The sequence below is a fragment of the Poecilia formosa genome, unplaced genomic scaffold (assembly GCF_000485575.1).
Source record: "Poecilia formosa unplaced genomic scaffold, Poecilia_formosa-5.1.2 Scaffold125, whole genome shotgun sequence".
Lineage (NCBI taxonomy): Eukaryota > Metazoa > Chordata > Actinopteri > Cyprinodontiformes > Poeciliidae > Poecilia > Poecilia formosa.
The window spans coordinates 753,475-770,594 of NW_006800064.1; the positions used below are offsets into that span (position 1 = coordinate 753,475).

Consider the following 17,120-nt stretch of genomic DNA (forward strand, 5'->3'; position numbering starts at 1 on the left):
TGCAATGCATTGTATTTATTTATTTATTTATTTATTTTTTTAAGATAGAAATATAAAGCGTGTCGGTGATTCGTATTGAACTCCATTTATTCTGTACTAGACGTAATCTGGCAAGATAAGGCTAAAGTTGAATGAAAGCTAACTGTAGCTAGCCACAATCCCCATCAATAGCTTTACTACCTTTTGATGTAATAAAGCAAGTTGCCTGGCTATGATGATTAACAAACTATTGGTTTAATAAAAGTAAATAAGTACATTGGGCTTAACTGCTCAACGGAAAGGTTTAGATTAAAACATATTCCAGTTTTAGTAAGTTCCAGTCAAGGTCCAGACTTGAGCTGAATGAATTTGTGGCAATTAATTAATTAATGTTCCTGGATGTATTCTGTCCAACTAATTTGCAAAAAGAATGCAAAACTTGCAAAAGTTGCAAACATAAGCTAAGCAACTGGCAGCTGTACTTGAATAATGAATGTTGAGTAATGACCGAGGGGGGGGAGGAATAAAATACCAATGCAGAGCACGTTTTTCAGATTTTCTTTTTCAAATCAAATTTATGCATTCATGCATTTGTTTGCCAATGGAAAATTGTTTGTGTCGGTCTACCACATAAAACACATAGAAGTTTGCCGTTTTAAAAAGAGAATATGGAAAGTTTAAAGGCGTGTGAATACTTTTGTTATAATTTGTACGTCTTTCAGATCAACAATATAAATCATCAATAGATGCGTGCACCTCAAAGCCTCTAAAATGTTATTAATTCACCATGAGGAGAAGAAGATCATGCAGCTGATGTCTTGATTCCAGTTGCCTTTTATTAGTGCCTTTTCAATAACAACAAAAGAAATTCTCTAAAAGCAACACTACACATAATGGCTCCTTCAAGGTCAGAACTGCAAAGCTGCAGCCACACACACTCAATTAACAATGTCTTACTTTAGAGATTGATGGAAAAGTGTTTGACACAAAGAGTGAATGATCTTTGGATACCTACAAGTTTTCTTTAAAATGCAATGGAGCTAATAAGTTCCTTCCTCTGCAGTGAAATGAACAGATATTAACCAGGCTTTCTCTTTATGTGTTGATTAATGGTTGGTCCCTGCACTGTGCAGCTGCTGAAATGGTCACAGATTCTGTTTCAATTATTTGCCGCCATGCAGCCATGATTACGGCTAATGGGCGCCTGCGGTTGTCCCGCCTCAACAAGATGCAGAGCCATTCCTCCTGCTGCTTGTTTCTGCAAAAAAAAAAAAAAAGTTGCTTTTTTTTATTTAATTCTAACCTCAAAATAAACAGATTCTTTTTGTGTGTGTTTACTGTTAAACATATCTGCTTTGTTTGTTTCCACTTCACATCAATTTAAAGATGTGCGGTAGGAGCAAGAATACAAACGTTCTTCCTGCCAGCAACGGGACTCGAATCGCAGCATCCAGTTTTCATCATTCTTCAGCCGGGGGTCTCTGGTGTTTTTCATGTCTTTTTTCTCACTTTTACCACAGCCTTCAAGTTTTTAACATGAATACAGTTGGGGATAGGATGCAGGGGGGTTGGGGGAAGGGCAGTAATAGAGGCTTTACTTGTGAGAACAAAAATATCTGCAACGTTTACTCCAACGTTTGCTCCTCTGTTACCTGGAAAAAATCTCTTAAAAAAAAACAGCATCTTTGTTCAGTGTCACAAAGACACTGAAAATCAAAGTGCAATATCATAATTACAGGTCAAACTCATCTTCTTGAAATAAAAAAAAAAAAGTTTAACATTTTGAACCAGAAATTGATTAAAATTTTCATCTTCCTATCGGCCTCTGGTGTTTTCCTTTACCTGTGGTTTCAGCATATTACTGCTTCCGCGGTGAAATTATCTTTTAAAAGCCACTACTGAGAGAACTGATGGCCATTAGCAGCTCCTTGGGGAGAAGCTAATAAAAAAAAGTGTCCTTTTTTGTCCCTTTAGACCAGAGGGGGAAAAAAAAGAAGAAGAAAAGCGAAAACTGCTGGATTAGTCTACAGGAGGCAGAGGAATCAATTTTAGCAAATGGCCAAAAACAAGCTCTGAGTCAACGTCCACTAAAAGATAACAGTGTTAGGAATGTTAAGGAGCCTTATTAAGTGCTCAAAGCACACAGTGGCGATAGAGATAATGCATTAAACTTTTCAGGAAACTCTGATAAATACATGGTTTTAAAATTACATTGTTTTAAAATTACACATTTTACTGCCACTTTTATTTCCCAGTTGTGTCTGTAAGTAAAAATGACTGAAGAATAAGAAGTATTTTATTGTTATTCCAATAACTATCAGGAAATTTTTTTTATTTTTTTTTTTTACCTTTTCTCTTGTCGATGGTGAATGAATTTGACCTGGATGTCCTCTAAACCACAAAGGGTCAAAAATATACATACAGGCTCGGAAGTATATTTACACTTTCTCACCTCTTTTGACAGAAATTGTGATTTACAATAGCTGGTTTCCTGCGTTAGGCCCCGGTTCATGTTACTCCTAAGCACTGCCCATTCATTTTAAACATGCCGATGTCCAAAAGCTGCATTTATCTGTTAGAAAAGCAGTTTGTATGGACATTGTCCTGTTAGAAAAACCAACTGCAGGTTGAAGATTGAAGAATTTGGAGATGCAAGTAGAAAACATTCAGAAGAAGCAGATCGCAAAACGCTATATGAAGTCTCCAAAAACTCCTAAAATTTCATCACTGGACCTAAAGCAGTTTTTTTTTTTTTTTTTTTATTTTTGTTTTGAAATTCCTTTGCCTCACATTGGAAAAAGACTGAACTAGTGAACAGTGTGACTTATCTCACCACGATATAAATCCATCACAGTTTCTACTGTGTGTGAAACGGTGTCTGAGGAAAATATGAAATCATCTACCTCAAAGTTTCTAATAAAAGCTCAAATAAAATGTCAAAAATTAAAGATGAAGCAGGAATGGATTTGGAAGTGAGGAGTGAAGGAAATATCCGCGAGACCAATGTCTGGAAGACGGCTACGTGTCTCACTTAAGTAATTTAGTCCAAAAGGGGTAGCAATTATTTGATGTCTGTTCTTTCATAACTAAAAAAAGATTACTTAAAAATATAATAAAATATCTGCTTTATTACCACTGAATAAATATGGTCCATTCAGAATCTCAACATGCAAAATAATAATAAAAAAAAACTTCAGTATCATCATATTTTATTGAACTTGTATGAACCTTGCGTATAGATTTTTACTAACGTGAAAATAAAAATATAACATATATAAAACATCCACCTTTGTTTATTCGGTTTGTGCAAATTAACTAATAATGTGCAACAATATCAGATGCAGTTTAGGTTGAGTGTCAATGACAAATTTGCACAATTTGCGTGGCTACCATTTTAAAATATGCTAATGTGGCATTTCAGCTGAAGTGAAAATGAGCAAAATACAAAGGCGGGAAAAAAAAAAGCAAAAGGAAATTAAACTAAGCCTAAATGCCAGCGCAGAAGACTGCAGAAGATCAAGCTTAACCCCATCTCCTCCGTTGGTATATTACATTCTTGTTATTATTCTTTTTCTCAATTATTCATTTTGTCTCCACTTGATCTGTGTGACAGCAAATTTGTCTAAGTGGTGGTGTCATCCATCAGCAGCTCCGTAGGCGCACTTTGCGTTTGCAGAGCCAAATCAACAGAACGGATCTCGGTTTGACCTCATCAATAAATAGGACTGGCAATTTACCCTGTTGCGGCTGCCTCTCCGTCCCGAGAAAAAAAACACACAGAGAGGAATTGGCTCCCTGTTTATTGTCATGATAAATGTTTACCCTGCATACACAGGGAATATTTTCCCAGTCGTTTATAGAGAGAGACCCCACAACACGATTGCTTTTATCTTATTCATGAGGCGGTCTGTTCCTTCCAAGCTCGAGCGACGGATTTTTAACCTTCCCTGAAACAACACGCAGAGTTGCATGCTGGCTCTGAGAAAACGTCTCAAGAGCGCTCTGATTCAGAGATTACAGTTTATTATTTCAAACTGGAACATCTGTGCATTAAATTGTTTGCAGCACAGATTGCAACTCTGGGTTTATTGCAGTGTTATGAAGACTTTCCCTCAAAGCAGGACAGGAAGGAAGAAACTTCCCTCTTGTTCTGAGTGCTGTCAGCACAGTTTAGTAAATAATAATCTGTAACTTTAGATTTTTAAAATGATGTACAAACATTCTACTATAATCTAAGTGTAAGTCATAAAGCTTATGCTAATTGATTCATACTGCACAAACATTGCCAGAAAGGATTGTGATGCCAATTATTCTTTGAACAATGGGTACATTGTAAGGCGACAGATATTCAATTTATGTTTGGAGGACTTGTCGAATGTATAAGCCAAACTCATTCATTTTAATGAATGCCTGTGATTCATTATAATGGCTGCCGCTGCCAATGCAACTCACTCTAATTCCCATCCATTAAAACAGGCCGGGCTTAGGCCTCTATGATAGAAAACACTATTTAGCCTTTATTAGAAAAATAATTGTATGGTAGGTTGTCATCCCTTCCAAATAGGCATTTTAGTAGAAAACTGGCAGAGGGGACATAATTTATGATCCTCTAAATATAATATAATCTATTGTTTTCAAGGGAGTAAAAAACTATTTATTTTTTACTTTATTTGCTGCCAAACTGCTCCCTCCAGGTCAGGGTCACTTTTGGTCCGACCCAGAATTTTTAGATGTCATTAATGGCTTTTGGAAAGAATTGGGAGTAAGTAGAATAAACTGGAGTGTGCTGGTATCAGGTCCGTTTAAAGTACTGTACATAGCAAACTCCTTGTGAAAGATGTGAAATTCATATATAAAACACACACACACACACATGCACAAAATAATTTTCAACCTGCAGGAAAGAAGTTTACTTACTAAAGCTACAAAGTGGAGCAGTTTTTTTGTTCCCTTACACCAAGAAGGTCCTTTGAATCCTGACTGGGGCCTTTCTAAGTGAAATTTGCACGTTCTTCCTGTTCCTGCCTGCTTTGCTCTTACCTGCAGACCAATCTGTCCTGATGTGGAGGTTTAGCCTGGATAAAACCCAAGAACATTCGGCGTTACCTGAGAGCTTCACAACCCTTCCTTACAAGACAGGCTTAGGACTTGGCAGCTTTGCCAAGACTCAGGTTGCAGCTGGTTGTTTTAGTCCATCACAAAGTTAACGATGACTCCACACAGATGGTGCCGTGACCATTAAAGAAAGGGCTGTCTTGCATTCAGTTTGCTTCGGAAATCATTGGGAAATCAGACTCAGAGTGGTTGGAAAACCAGTGGACTTTAAACGCTGTTTCTGCTTCTTTCTCTAGATTATTCTATTTGCAGCATCATTTCCAAATTTTCATTCTGATGTCAGGGAAGGTTTGTGTAATTTACTCCACTTGGAAATTGTTAGGCTAAAAAAAAAAATAAAAAAAAAAATAAAGCGTGATTGCAACTACTTTCTCTAAAGTCAGAGTTTTTATGCCATACCCAGTCATCCTCTACCTATGTCTCACAAACAAATCCACAAATAAATCTCAAACTTACTGAGTTCAGAGATGCTGCCCACCCTCGTGGCCAGTAAGCATTGTTCAATGGAGCGCAGCTCGGATTGACTGAAGGAGTTTCCCTCCCCGCACTTCGCCGCTCTCTGCTGTTGCTGCTCCTTGTGAAGAGTCAGGCCCTCGGGAAGGCTGAGCACACCTGAGGGCACAAAAGGAATAGACCGAGTGTTACATCAGTGCAGTTCGAGCCGTCAGGAAAAATTTAAATATCGCCCCAGGAATCTGCTGCAGTGATTCGCAAGTGTGCTCATGGTTTTCTAACTCTGACCCCTTAAATCTGATAAGTGCGGTGTGATTTTGTGCATTTCACTGCAAACACATCAAATCTCCTCAGGATTGTCCTGGATTTAGCTCCACCCACCTTCCCATAAAATCTGAACATCCCTGTCACAGCTGCAGAAAAGCATCCCAACAGAATGATGCCATCACTACCGTGTTAGACCATAAGGGCGATGTTTTCAGGGTGTGTTGCAGTCTAAATCTTCTGCCGCACACAACATTTTGCACATGGGGTTAAAACGTTTCATTTCAGTCCCGTCTGAGCAGAACGACTTCGTTCGCGTCTTTGCTGTGCCACTTGCATGACTGTCTTGCTGAGCTCTTTTTAGTGTTTGTATCGTTTCCTCTCATGAAACAGCAAAACCAATCTCTCTTTGTTTATCCTCGTAATCAGTGAGAGAAAAGCAGCTCCGGTTTCACTGTCTCCACTTTCATAATGTGCTATTAAAATAATGGGCATGCTGCCTGTGGCAAACATAGCCTTCTGTATTCAGTTTGATTCGGTTTGTAAGAAAGGACAGACGCTTATAAAACAGTTTCTCAAAAAAGAAAAAAGAAAAGTTGAGACTCGCAGCCTAAAATCTAACTAAAAACCTCAGGCAATGATCTCCAAATGAAACGGGAACAGATATTCAGTGGAAATTATCTCCTGGAGTCGTTTATCAACCCGGCTCTCGGTAAACACAGTTTGTCACCAATCGTGTAAAGACTCACACTGTTAAAACAAAAGATTTATTTTTATATATTGGGTTATGTGCAGATTTAAGAGTAGGGACAATAACTGTGTTTGGGGCTGGAATCATTTTGTCTTTGAAGTTTTATTGTAATTTTAATCAATGAGAGAGTGAAGCAAGACAATAAAACAAGTCACATTTGTGTTAAAGTTGTGTTTAAACTAGGACAAACTGGAGCCTATCCAGCTGCTTCTGGAAGCAATATTGTTTTTTTTGTTGTTGTTGTTGTTGTTGAACTTATTTTAAATGTAATCTGAATACAAGAACGATTTGAGCTTGTTTAGCAACTACAGAACTTCAGCAACTTGCAGTCATTGACTTAAACGTAAACTCCTACATACATCGTTGCTTTGCTTTAAATGCATATAGGAGACCAATACGAGTTCAACAGGACAATGAAACCAACAAATTACATTTTCAGTGAGTCGAGGTTCAAAGACATTTTATATGGACAAATGCTCACAAACAACACAGGGGAAGAAAAGTGGGGCAAAGTTCATCTCTGGAAAAATCAAGCATTTTAAAATCAATTCTTGTCTCAGTCTGCATAAATTCCTTAAAAAAATCTTGGTTAAATCTCCTGCAGTGAAATAAAAATCTTCAGATATATTCCTTTCACCCTCGAGCTCTTGACTGTCAACCTCCTTAACCTTGGTTGGTGGGAATAAGAGGCCCGGCTGACAGTGAAGTGGTGATTGCTATCAGGATGGACTAAGGCAAGGTGACTCACTGACTCTCTGCCTCCTAATGCGAGGCTCAGTCTGCCCTCAGGGAGGAGCTGATGGTGCTCCCCCTCTCTGCCTCTGTGAGTATCCACCAACCTGGACATCTTCCAAGAAATGCATTGTCCTCTGGTTTTCCAATACAGTGTAATGGCACAGAGCTCTCAGTTGGTTTTACGGCCATAGTGGCGCAGTGACAGGTATTAATTTACCTTTTCGTAATGTGCGCATGGTGAGGATTAAACACCTGATTCTCTTTAAGTGAACCTGGCCTGTTTGCCATATGGCAGATACAGTACTCAGTGGCACTGAAGGAGAAACACGGGATGATCCCTTCAGGCAAGAGACTGTCGCTGGAGAAGAAGTAATGAGTACACAGGAGTTTCCATTAAGATGTCACTGAATGTCTTATTCTTTGATGGATGGACAGCTGCATATAAAACATGCACTGTCTGTTCAAATTACCAAGTTATTTTCTTTATAAAATATGTAATTGAGGGTTAATGACCATAGAAATTGGTGTAATTATTATTTTTGGGCTTCATTTAGCATTTTAATATATATTTTTTAAAAGTTGGCATGATTAAACTACAAACAAAATGAATATATAAAAAAAGAATTGGGTGTAACATTTACACACAAATATGCTGACACATCCCATTTCCACATGCGGATAAAATCGGTGGTACGCCTCTGTTAATGGCTCAAGAGCCCACAATACTCACTGAAATAACTCGATACTGACAAAAATAATAAGACATAAAAAAATGACTGAAAATTAACTGATGAAAATAAGAAAAAAAGCTCCAGTTTTGTCTGGTCTGTCCAAAGGACATTTAATTCTCTCAGAAGACTTGTGGCTTGTCCATGTGCATTGTGGCAAATTACAGTCCAGATTTTCTGGGTTCTTTGGTTGCCATCAGCATCGTCTTTCTCCTCAGTTTGTCGTCAATTTTCCTCCTGGAGCCACAATAAAGTAGAATACATTTCCTGATGAATCATATTTGTCAGATTAAAAGCATTTTCGGAAAATAACAACTTTTAAGCAAGCAGGTATTAAACATACAATTTTTTTTATGAAGACCATATTTCTGTTTTTAAATATAGTTTTTGTATTGGTGTATTGGCAGAAAAGTCTCCTGATTAACAAAAATTAACGTGTTAAAACCCATGTAATTCATACATATAAAGTGTTTAACTTGGTGTTGGAAATTGACTGAAATAAATTGACTCCATCATAGTCTAATGTATTGCATGGGTCTGTTTATGTGGATGTCCTTTAGAAGGTTGCAGGAAAAACACGTCCTCTCTGCAGCCATCAGCAAGCATCGGAAATTATTCTGGCAGGATATTTAAGCATCTTTCTTGGCAGAAACGGTTAATTTAAACTGGCTGGTTTCCAGGCACAAACTCAGCTTTTAAACAGAAGCCATAAATTTTCAAAAGAGTTGAGGAGGTTATTGAAGAAGCTGAATACTGTCCTCCTTTATCATTCTCAAGCTTGAAGCGCTTTTATTTTATTTTTTTGGAGGGAGCTATCTGCCTGTCTTAGCAACCAAATGAGCCTGATTTTCAACATTTTGGCTCACAGGATGGAGCCTATTCAGCAAAAAAGAAAAAGAAGCTTTTATTATGCAATTTACCAGAAGGATCGAGAGCTGAAAAAAATATTGATCTGGTTGATGTCAGATTAAACAAATAACTAAAAGATAGATTGAGATCTATAATGAGTTGTGCAGAGATGGCTGCAGAGAGTAACATGTACACCACATACACACATTTTATAAATATATTTTTATCCACCTGGATTTACCTAAGTAAATAGGTGCATATCACTTTAAAGCACAGTGGACCTTATTATTTTTTTTTTTAATTGCATGGGTTTAATAGGTTTTTTTCAGATAAATATGACAAAATATTAGTTTCTTGATTTTATTTTTGTCCTTTGTTATCTGTCACCTTCAGTTCTCAAACAGTGTAAGTGATTTATGTGAAGCAGCAAGAGAAACTGATTGATTGCATTGAAGCTTACGAGGCAGTAGCTGCTTCTCAGTTAATTTAATGCACCATCAAACTGTTTTATGATACAGTAAAAGCAGCTAATTAAGACTAGCGAGCTGCTGGTGGAGGCCGAACGTGGAAACACAAATAATCATTATGTCAAAAGCTGATAACTTCAAGCTGGAGGTGAGAAATTGGATCTGAATGGTAAATGAATTGTTCATCACTGACCACTTTATCAGCAACTTTCCCAGCATATTATGAACAGACTGAGGCTGGCAATAAGCAAGCGTGGGCAAGGCATCCACAGGACGGGCCAATACTAGGTTTGGAGTGCATCCATATTTAATCCTTAATGCCAAATGCACTGAATGGTACAGGGCGAACGATAAAATGATTGCCTACATATCAGAGTGAAATATTAAATAAGAAATAATAATCCTGCATAGATTGACATCATTTTCACATTTATTCTTCATATTTTTCAATTTATGGATGCATTTAGTAACAATACTTTTTTTTTTTTTTTAAATCCACCTTTCAAAGTTGAGGCACTTTGGATTTTCACCAGCTTGATTTTTCACAGATGATAATTTTTTGTTTGTTTGTTTGGCTGCACTCAAAGTTGGACATGTTGTCATTTAAATGTTTCTAATCTTTTCAGTATTTTTTTTTTTCCTTTGGACACTAGCGCAGAAAATATCTATTTTCATGCATCTTTGCGCTAAATTTCAATTTGCATCGACTTACAAAAGAAATGTTCTGTGAGAGCAATCAGTAACTGCATCAAAGTGTGGAGCACGCAGCTCTTCCCCGCTATGCTGGCCACATTCTCACAGCGACCTTGTAGGAAAAAAAACATTAAGTCGTCCTAAATGCAGCTTTCTCTTATTTCTTCTGACTCCGTCTGTCAAAGAACAGATGACTGCAGTTTAGACGACTTGTCGAAGGGTTGGCGGAACCAGGAGAGTAGAAACCGTGACCTCAGTGTGGCTCCTACCCTGTATTTAAATCTATTTTAGTTGGACACACAGCGAAGTGAACTTCCCCAAAACATGGCTGAACTCTGCAGACGCTCTGGCTTTTGGCTTCATGCAGAGATTAGATGCATGGGCAGGAATTTTGATTTGGCAAACTATGATTAGACTGCATGAGCAGGTGCACCAGAGCGTATCTTTGGGTATATTTGGGAACCGACTTGAGCGCCACATGTGAATCAGTCTGAAAATAGAGATAAAATAAAATAGGATGAAAGTTACAGGATCTTAAAAAGAAGAACACTCTAAGCAAAATGGTGGAAAGCATGTGAGTTGAGCATGCGTTTGATGCCGAAGGAGTTAATCGTGTTATTGCTGCTCATGGACCGTAGTAGTGCAACCCACTCCAGGCTCCAGTGCTGTTGTGCCAGGCCAGATGGCTACCATATGCACACCAAGCAAGTGATCATAGAGGGAAACATAGCACTCTGGAAAACAGGAAGCATCGCCTTGACACGATTTAATGAGTTAGAACGCCTTCTATCCACCTTAAAGTTACTTACAACTGTATGCTAAAGTGTTGGACAAAAACGTTTGAGGAGAAGAAATCCTATGTTTCTTCAAAACATAGGATGAAGCTTAAAGGAAAGCTGGAATAACCCCTACGCACTGTAAATCTAAAGAGATACAACTTGAGTTTGGGTTCCTGAGGTGACCACAGTTTGGTCTGAGGTAGCCGCAAGCTTTTAATGGTTTAGTCTTGTTTTAGCCATAAGGATTCAAAGGACTCCACGAACATGAGCCCTGTGAGAAAATATGTGCACACTTGCATATGTTTGCTCAAATTAAGGAACAGGCAGATGAAGAAGGCATGCCAACACCAGATAAGCACAACCAAATATAGACACAGACACACATAGCGTGTCTTTCTGTTTTCACACTGACTTCCATTCATTTTTCATTCATTTTATAGCCTAACCCCGAGATTTACACTAAACCTAATCATTACTGCTGCATGCCTAACCCCAAACCTAACCTAACCTTAAGTCACACCTTAGTCCTAAACTCTAACTCAAAATCAGCACCTCTTCTTCTTCTTCTGATGACTGAGCTTTGGGTCCCTAAAAGAGGACATACTGCTCCTTTGTCTATGTTGGAAAACTGGTCCTTACAACGTAGCATAAACAAGGCCACACACAGACAGACACAGCTCCACACAGTCAAAATCTGCAAACAAGTTAATAACAAGTCATGCTGCTTACAACACAAAAGCGAGTGTACAGAGAAGCAGATACGTTGTGATTACTGCTTGTTAAAAAGTCTTAATTGCAGCCACTTCATGTCTGCTTCAAGTGAGATGTTTGGTGCAGCTCAATCCGAACTGAATATTTCCTCTCTTGCTCTGGAGAAGTTCCTAACAAGCAGGCCTGAAATAGCCTGCAAAATTTCATCATGTCACGAATCGACAGAAATACAAAGACCTCCTGAAAAGTCCTTAAACAATACTGGGGAATCTGCCTAAAGGACGCAGAGAAAGAGCATCAAACCTTTTTTTTTTATTATTATTATGATTTTTTAAAAATCCTCCTGGATTTAAAAGGTTCAATGCTTATAAAGATCACAAAGAGGAGGTGTAGACAAACTTAAAAGTACAAACATAGACAAAATAAATAAATACAAAAATGTAATCAGGGACAGAAAACTAATTCACTGGGCACCAAATCAGAGTTTCATTTAGGACCAGTGGAGACCTGGACACTGCTGGGCTGATTAGTGAAGTGGCTGCAGGTGAGCAGAGGGGCGGTAAATGTCTGCAGCTGGCAGGAAGTAGGTCGAGTGAGCAGCCATCTTGAAACAGTATGAGAGGTGATCAAGGGAAGTCTGAGCTCATCAGACTGAATCAAATCAACCAAATCAAATTCATCTGTAAATTGGATTTTCCGGACATACTGTTTGTGACTGATCAGAATAGATCTGAGCATCCAGACATCACAAACCCATCTGCAGACCGCTGCATCAGCGAAGAGAGCAGTAACTTCATATTGGAGATGTTTTTTTCTTTTTTTTTTATTCTTCTTCGCCTGCATCCGTCCACACACTTTTATTTCCCATTTTGTGCTCCACGAATGAACTCTATTGCATTATTTTTGTTGCATGCTGCACAGTTTAAGTTTGCATAAGAGGCACTTTAAATTCAGTATGGCAGAATGAATGTGATGTGCAGCCATCACTGCTGGAAATGCTCCAAAGTGCATTTGAAATAAATAAAGCAATAAAACGATGCGGAGACACACTTGAATGACTTCTGTAAAAGAATTGGGTAATAACTAAGAAAAAATACACACGGAATATTTCTAATAATTGCAGAATGAAACATAGTTAAAACATGGCTTTAAGAGCACAGATAAAACTATTCATTATTAAGAAATAAACTGATTTACAAATGTAAAATGTTGCTCATGTAAAATCTTTTGGAACAAATTAACTTCTGATCCTGTTGGAAGCTGAAGAAAAAGTTGGGATACTTTATCTGTTGCACTTGAAAGCTGATAAACTTTTTTTTTTTTCCAGTTATTACCAGATATTAAAATATTATTGGATTTTCAACTTCTTATTGGTGGAAGAACCCGCATCTAACTCCAGGGGCCATTCCAGTTAATTTTCCAAACTTAGAAGTTCCAGTTTAGAGCGATATTTAGAACACGTCATAAAAACAGCACACAGCAGATTGTTTTTGTGATTAATGAGAAAATGGTTCACCGAGTCCGCAGGGCTTTTCATTTATAAAGCCCTGATTTCCGATGAAAAATAACAAAAAACGATTTCTGTCTGTTCAACACTCAGTCGTGTTTGAGCAGTGATGTAGTGCCATGATAAAGGATGCAAAAGAGGCGTCTGAACAAACAACGGTTATGACACTTATAAAAAAAAATTGTAATCTCAAATGTTCTCATCAGTTCATCCCTAATAGTTACTCTTCCATAGCTAGTCAACCTAGACAATAACTACACAAAAAATCTGAAATTATTTTATAAAAAATAGAGAGTGCCGCTCTCTGAAAGAAACAAAAAAAAGTGCATGATGCAGTGTTTAGTTGTTAAATTCCTCTTTGGTCAATTTAATTAGATGAACTCTCAGTTTGACAGACTTTTTTTCTTTGGTACCTTTGTCACACACAAAAACAGATATGCCACCTGTGTGCACGGTGCACTCTGCCACTCAGGTGTTTCAGCTGAGATGGTTGCAAAAATGTATTTTCTGCTTCATCCAATAAGCATCTTGTAAACATAAGTAGCTGTGCAGCTTGCGCTGTTTGTTCAGTCTTTGGATGGATAAAAAATCCATCCACTTAGCAGCCACTCATGATGGTGAGGACATCACATGAATAAAAAACTGTCGTATTTCATGCATTACACCAGTCAGTTTAAGAATATGTTGAAAACTTTGACATTTTCATCAATGAAAGCTCCCTGGATGGAATGCGAAAAGTGGACATGTCCAGGGAAACGTGGACGTTTGGTCACCGAAGGTCTGGTTCTCTGGATCAGAGATTTTCTACCCCGTCATCCACACACGGTCTGCAGCGGTGGAAACATTTCTGATTTGCTCGCAGTGAGCGCCAGATGCCCCCACAGGCTGCGTTCTCTCTCCTGTGTTATTCTCTCTTTTTACAAACAAATTTGTGATTAATGACCAAAGCTGAATTTTAATTAAATATGCTAATAAAATGGCTCTGGTTGGATTAGTAAAGAAACATGATCTCACAAGGGCGAAGGCCCTGGTGACACGGCGCTGTCAGAGCAGGCTGGATATGACTGTAGCCAAGACAAAAGGACTAAACAAGACTTTAAAGTGGAGCAATCTTTACTCGATGGCTCACCTGTTAAAACTTTTGTGAATTTTAAATATCTGTTCTGTCAGCTCAGCTTTTTATTTTAAGAAATGCTCTCAGAAACTCTGCCTTTCAGGAAAACTCAGTGTTCTTGGGATCAGCAAACTGTAGCGCTTGTGTACAAAGTGTTTTTTTTTTTTTTTTTGTTTTTTTTTTTTTACTTTTCATCTCCTTGCCTGAGTTGTAAACTAAAAACAAATTTCTGAGAATTGTGCGAACGGCTCTATCACAATTTTTTGCTGAAAGAATAAGGAAGACATCAAAGAATATTTAAGCAGATTGTTGCCATTATCTGTTTTGACAATTTGGGTCTATAGGGTCGCTGCGGCACAATTTTAGATTTTTACTACACATTAATATCAGTAATTCCTCATATTTAGCTTTTATATTGGTTTGTCTAGGACCTAACGGGTTGACTTAATGTTCTGTTTCTCTTTCACACTGACCTCAAAATGTTTCAGAATATTCTGTATCATGAAAGATGACATATCAAACACTGAAAAGTGAAGAAACTAAATGGATCTAAAATCTAAGAGAGGGCAGCCCGGTTGCGATGTCGAAATCAGGACGAGAGCTAAAAAAGGAAGCAACTGTGAGTAAGTCAAAAGAAAACAGAGACGCAACACTAAACAAGCCAACGACACACAAACACACACACACACACACACACACTCACACAAAGACGGACATCTTGTGACGGGTGACCGATGCACAACAAGGCCACAACTGAAGTTACACAATCTTGTCCAATCAGAGGGAAACCAGCCTCCCTGCAGGCTGTGAGCTATTCCACCCCAAGGTGGTGGCTCTTTCTATTATTTCCCTCTTTTCATCTCATTTCTTCTGTCAAGGGTAATAAGTCTGCGTGTAATATCCGTGAGTTGCACACTTCCCGCAGGATGCTTTCAAGAGTACGCCGGCAATCATCAGCAGCAGAGAAAAAAAAAAATCTGAAGCCACTGAGCCGTAATCTCTCTGCTCATCCAGCGATGCGTCTCAGGGAGCTCTTGGTGGTGTCTGAGGGAATAAACTCTACAGTATTTACATTTTTGGAGCTACCTCCAATAACCTGGAACAGATAATAACAATAATAATAAAAAGTGTCTTTTTGAGGGCTGTTGCATTGGAGCAAATCATAGATGTAGTTGCAGCGAATTACCCTGAAAAACACATCAAGGTTCCGAACCTCAGACAGACGCAGACTTACTGGTGAATGCAACAGTGCTCTCAAGTAATTGTTCATTTTGTACTTGAGGCGCTGGGGTAATTAAAGGATATGACAAATTTTTATAAAATGAGACTTTCTGCTGAGAGGCATTTTCCTGAGGGTCATTTTAAAAGGGATGGAATCGTTTTGAGTTGCAAGACAAAGCTTTCAGTAAAACACGCTCCTGGACATCAGAATTTCACAAACGTTGAAATAAAGAGCAAAGGAGATACGACGACCGGAGAGTCCTCAAGGCCAGATGCGTACAGTCACTGCCTGTGCAAGACGTTGCATGACTAAATGCCTGCATCCCCGTGTGTTTTCATCTCTGAGTCTGTGTGAGCGGGGGGTGTCTCTTTAGTGTGCGTCAGGTGAAGCCACTGCTCTAGATCTCTCGTAATCACATTTAATGACAGGCTTGCAAAAGCTAGCTTTCAAAGAAGATTTCTGTGATATTTTACGAATGCCACCTCGAATCTTTTGCCTTTGGATAGACAACACACCAGGTGCCCCCCACCATCCAATGTTACCCGTTATGTTTTCTCTTCTTTTGATATGTTTTAAGAAAATGGCTGCTTTCATGGAAGCAGCAGATGGAAGATGTGACAAAAATGCATTGCAGCGCAGAGTGGATGATTCAATGTATTCTGGGCAGAGACGGATGTAAGGAGCAGTGACGCATGATGACACCAGGCTTTGTAATCCATCAGTAAAGCCTTCCCAGGGGAGGTTTGAACTGTACTTTTAAAAGAATGAATATTGTAATGTTTCTTTTTCTTTTTTCTTTTTTTTCTCCGCAGTGTTAAGTGTTTTAGAGAAGGACCAGAGTGAAGCAACAGCTGCGAGTCTCGTCAAAACCAAAGATCGTTTTTCTACTTTGCTGAGAGCAAATGATGCTGAGACATTTCACATATTAAAAATATCTACTGGAGCAAACTGTTGCTGCAAGTATGCAAAATGAAATGTGAATTTTTGGGTGGAATGAAACATGGACAGACTCAAAAATGCGGCCTCTCCCTCAAGGGTTCCTCATGGGGCCCATTTCAGAAAGCGGGGTGAGAGAGGACTTGGAGTAAATCCAGGGGTAAACATGTGTGTCCCATAGGTTTCCGGTCTCAGAAAGCCAAGTAGCTGTTACTCTGAGTAAAGTTGCTACTGCAACTTACTCTGTGAACCAACCCTGCTGGGCAGCCGAGTCTATCCTACTATTTAGCTGAGGGCTGGAGCAAGGAGAAAGTCAGAGAAACCTGAACATGTTGGAAAGTACATGATATTCTGCAGAAATCTCCACCAGAAGACGGTGATCAGCCTACGATTGGATGTGTGATCATTTTAGAATTAATATATCTTTCAATAAAAAATCTCACACATTTAAACCAACTAAGTCAATTCCTGTAGTAATGATTGTAACACATTACTACAATCTCCGCATCGACTGTAAAGATGTAATGAAGTCAGAGTTTCCTCATTAGCAAAGTGATGCATTTCTCTGCCTGGGGTTCAAGCACTAGCAGGTGTAGTGTCATTGTATTTCTCCTTTATCTTAATATCAAGCAGAAATAGATTAGTTTAGACAAAATTTTATTTCATAGCGTTTTAGGCAGGAGTCTCCCCTCTGTCCCACAGTTGATAATTGCGGCTTGGACGTTTATAAGTGTGCAGAACTTCTTTTTTTTTTTGTTAAAAGCCTTGAAGACTTGACAATCCTTTATAATAGTGTATGAATGAGAAACAAGACCAT

General features: G+C 38.5%; 1 protein-coding gene across 1 annotated transcript in view; it reads right to left on the reverse strand.

Annotated features, from left to right (window-relative positions):
• Positions 1 to 17,120, reverse strand: part of LOC103144393 (ankyrin repeat and BTB/POZ domain-containing protein BTBD11-B-like) — a 50,873-nt gene that overhangs the window by 18,843 nt on the left and 14,910 nt on the right. Inside the window, exon 2 of the mRNA XM_016676041.1 lies at positions 5,551 to 5,740. Coding sequence (XP_016531527.1) covers positions 5,551 to 5,740 — 190 coding nt within the window. The remainder of the gene's footprint in view (positions 1 to 5,550; positions 5,741 to 17,120) is intronic.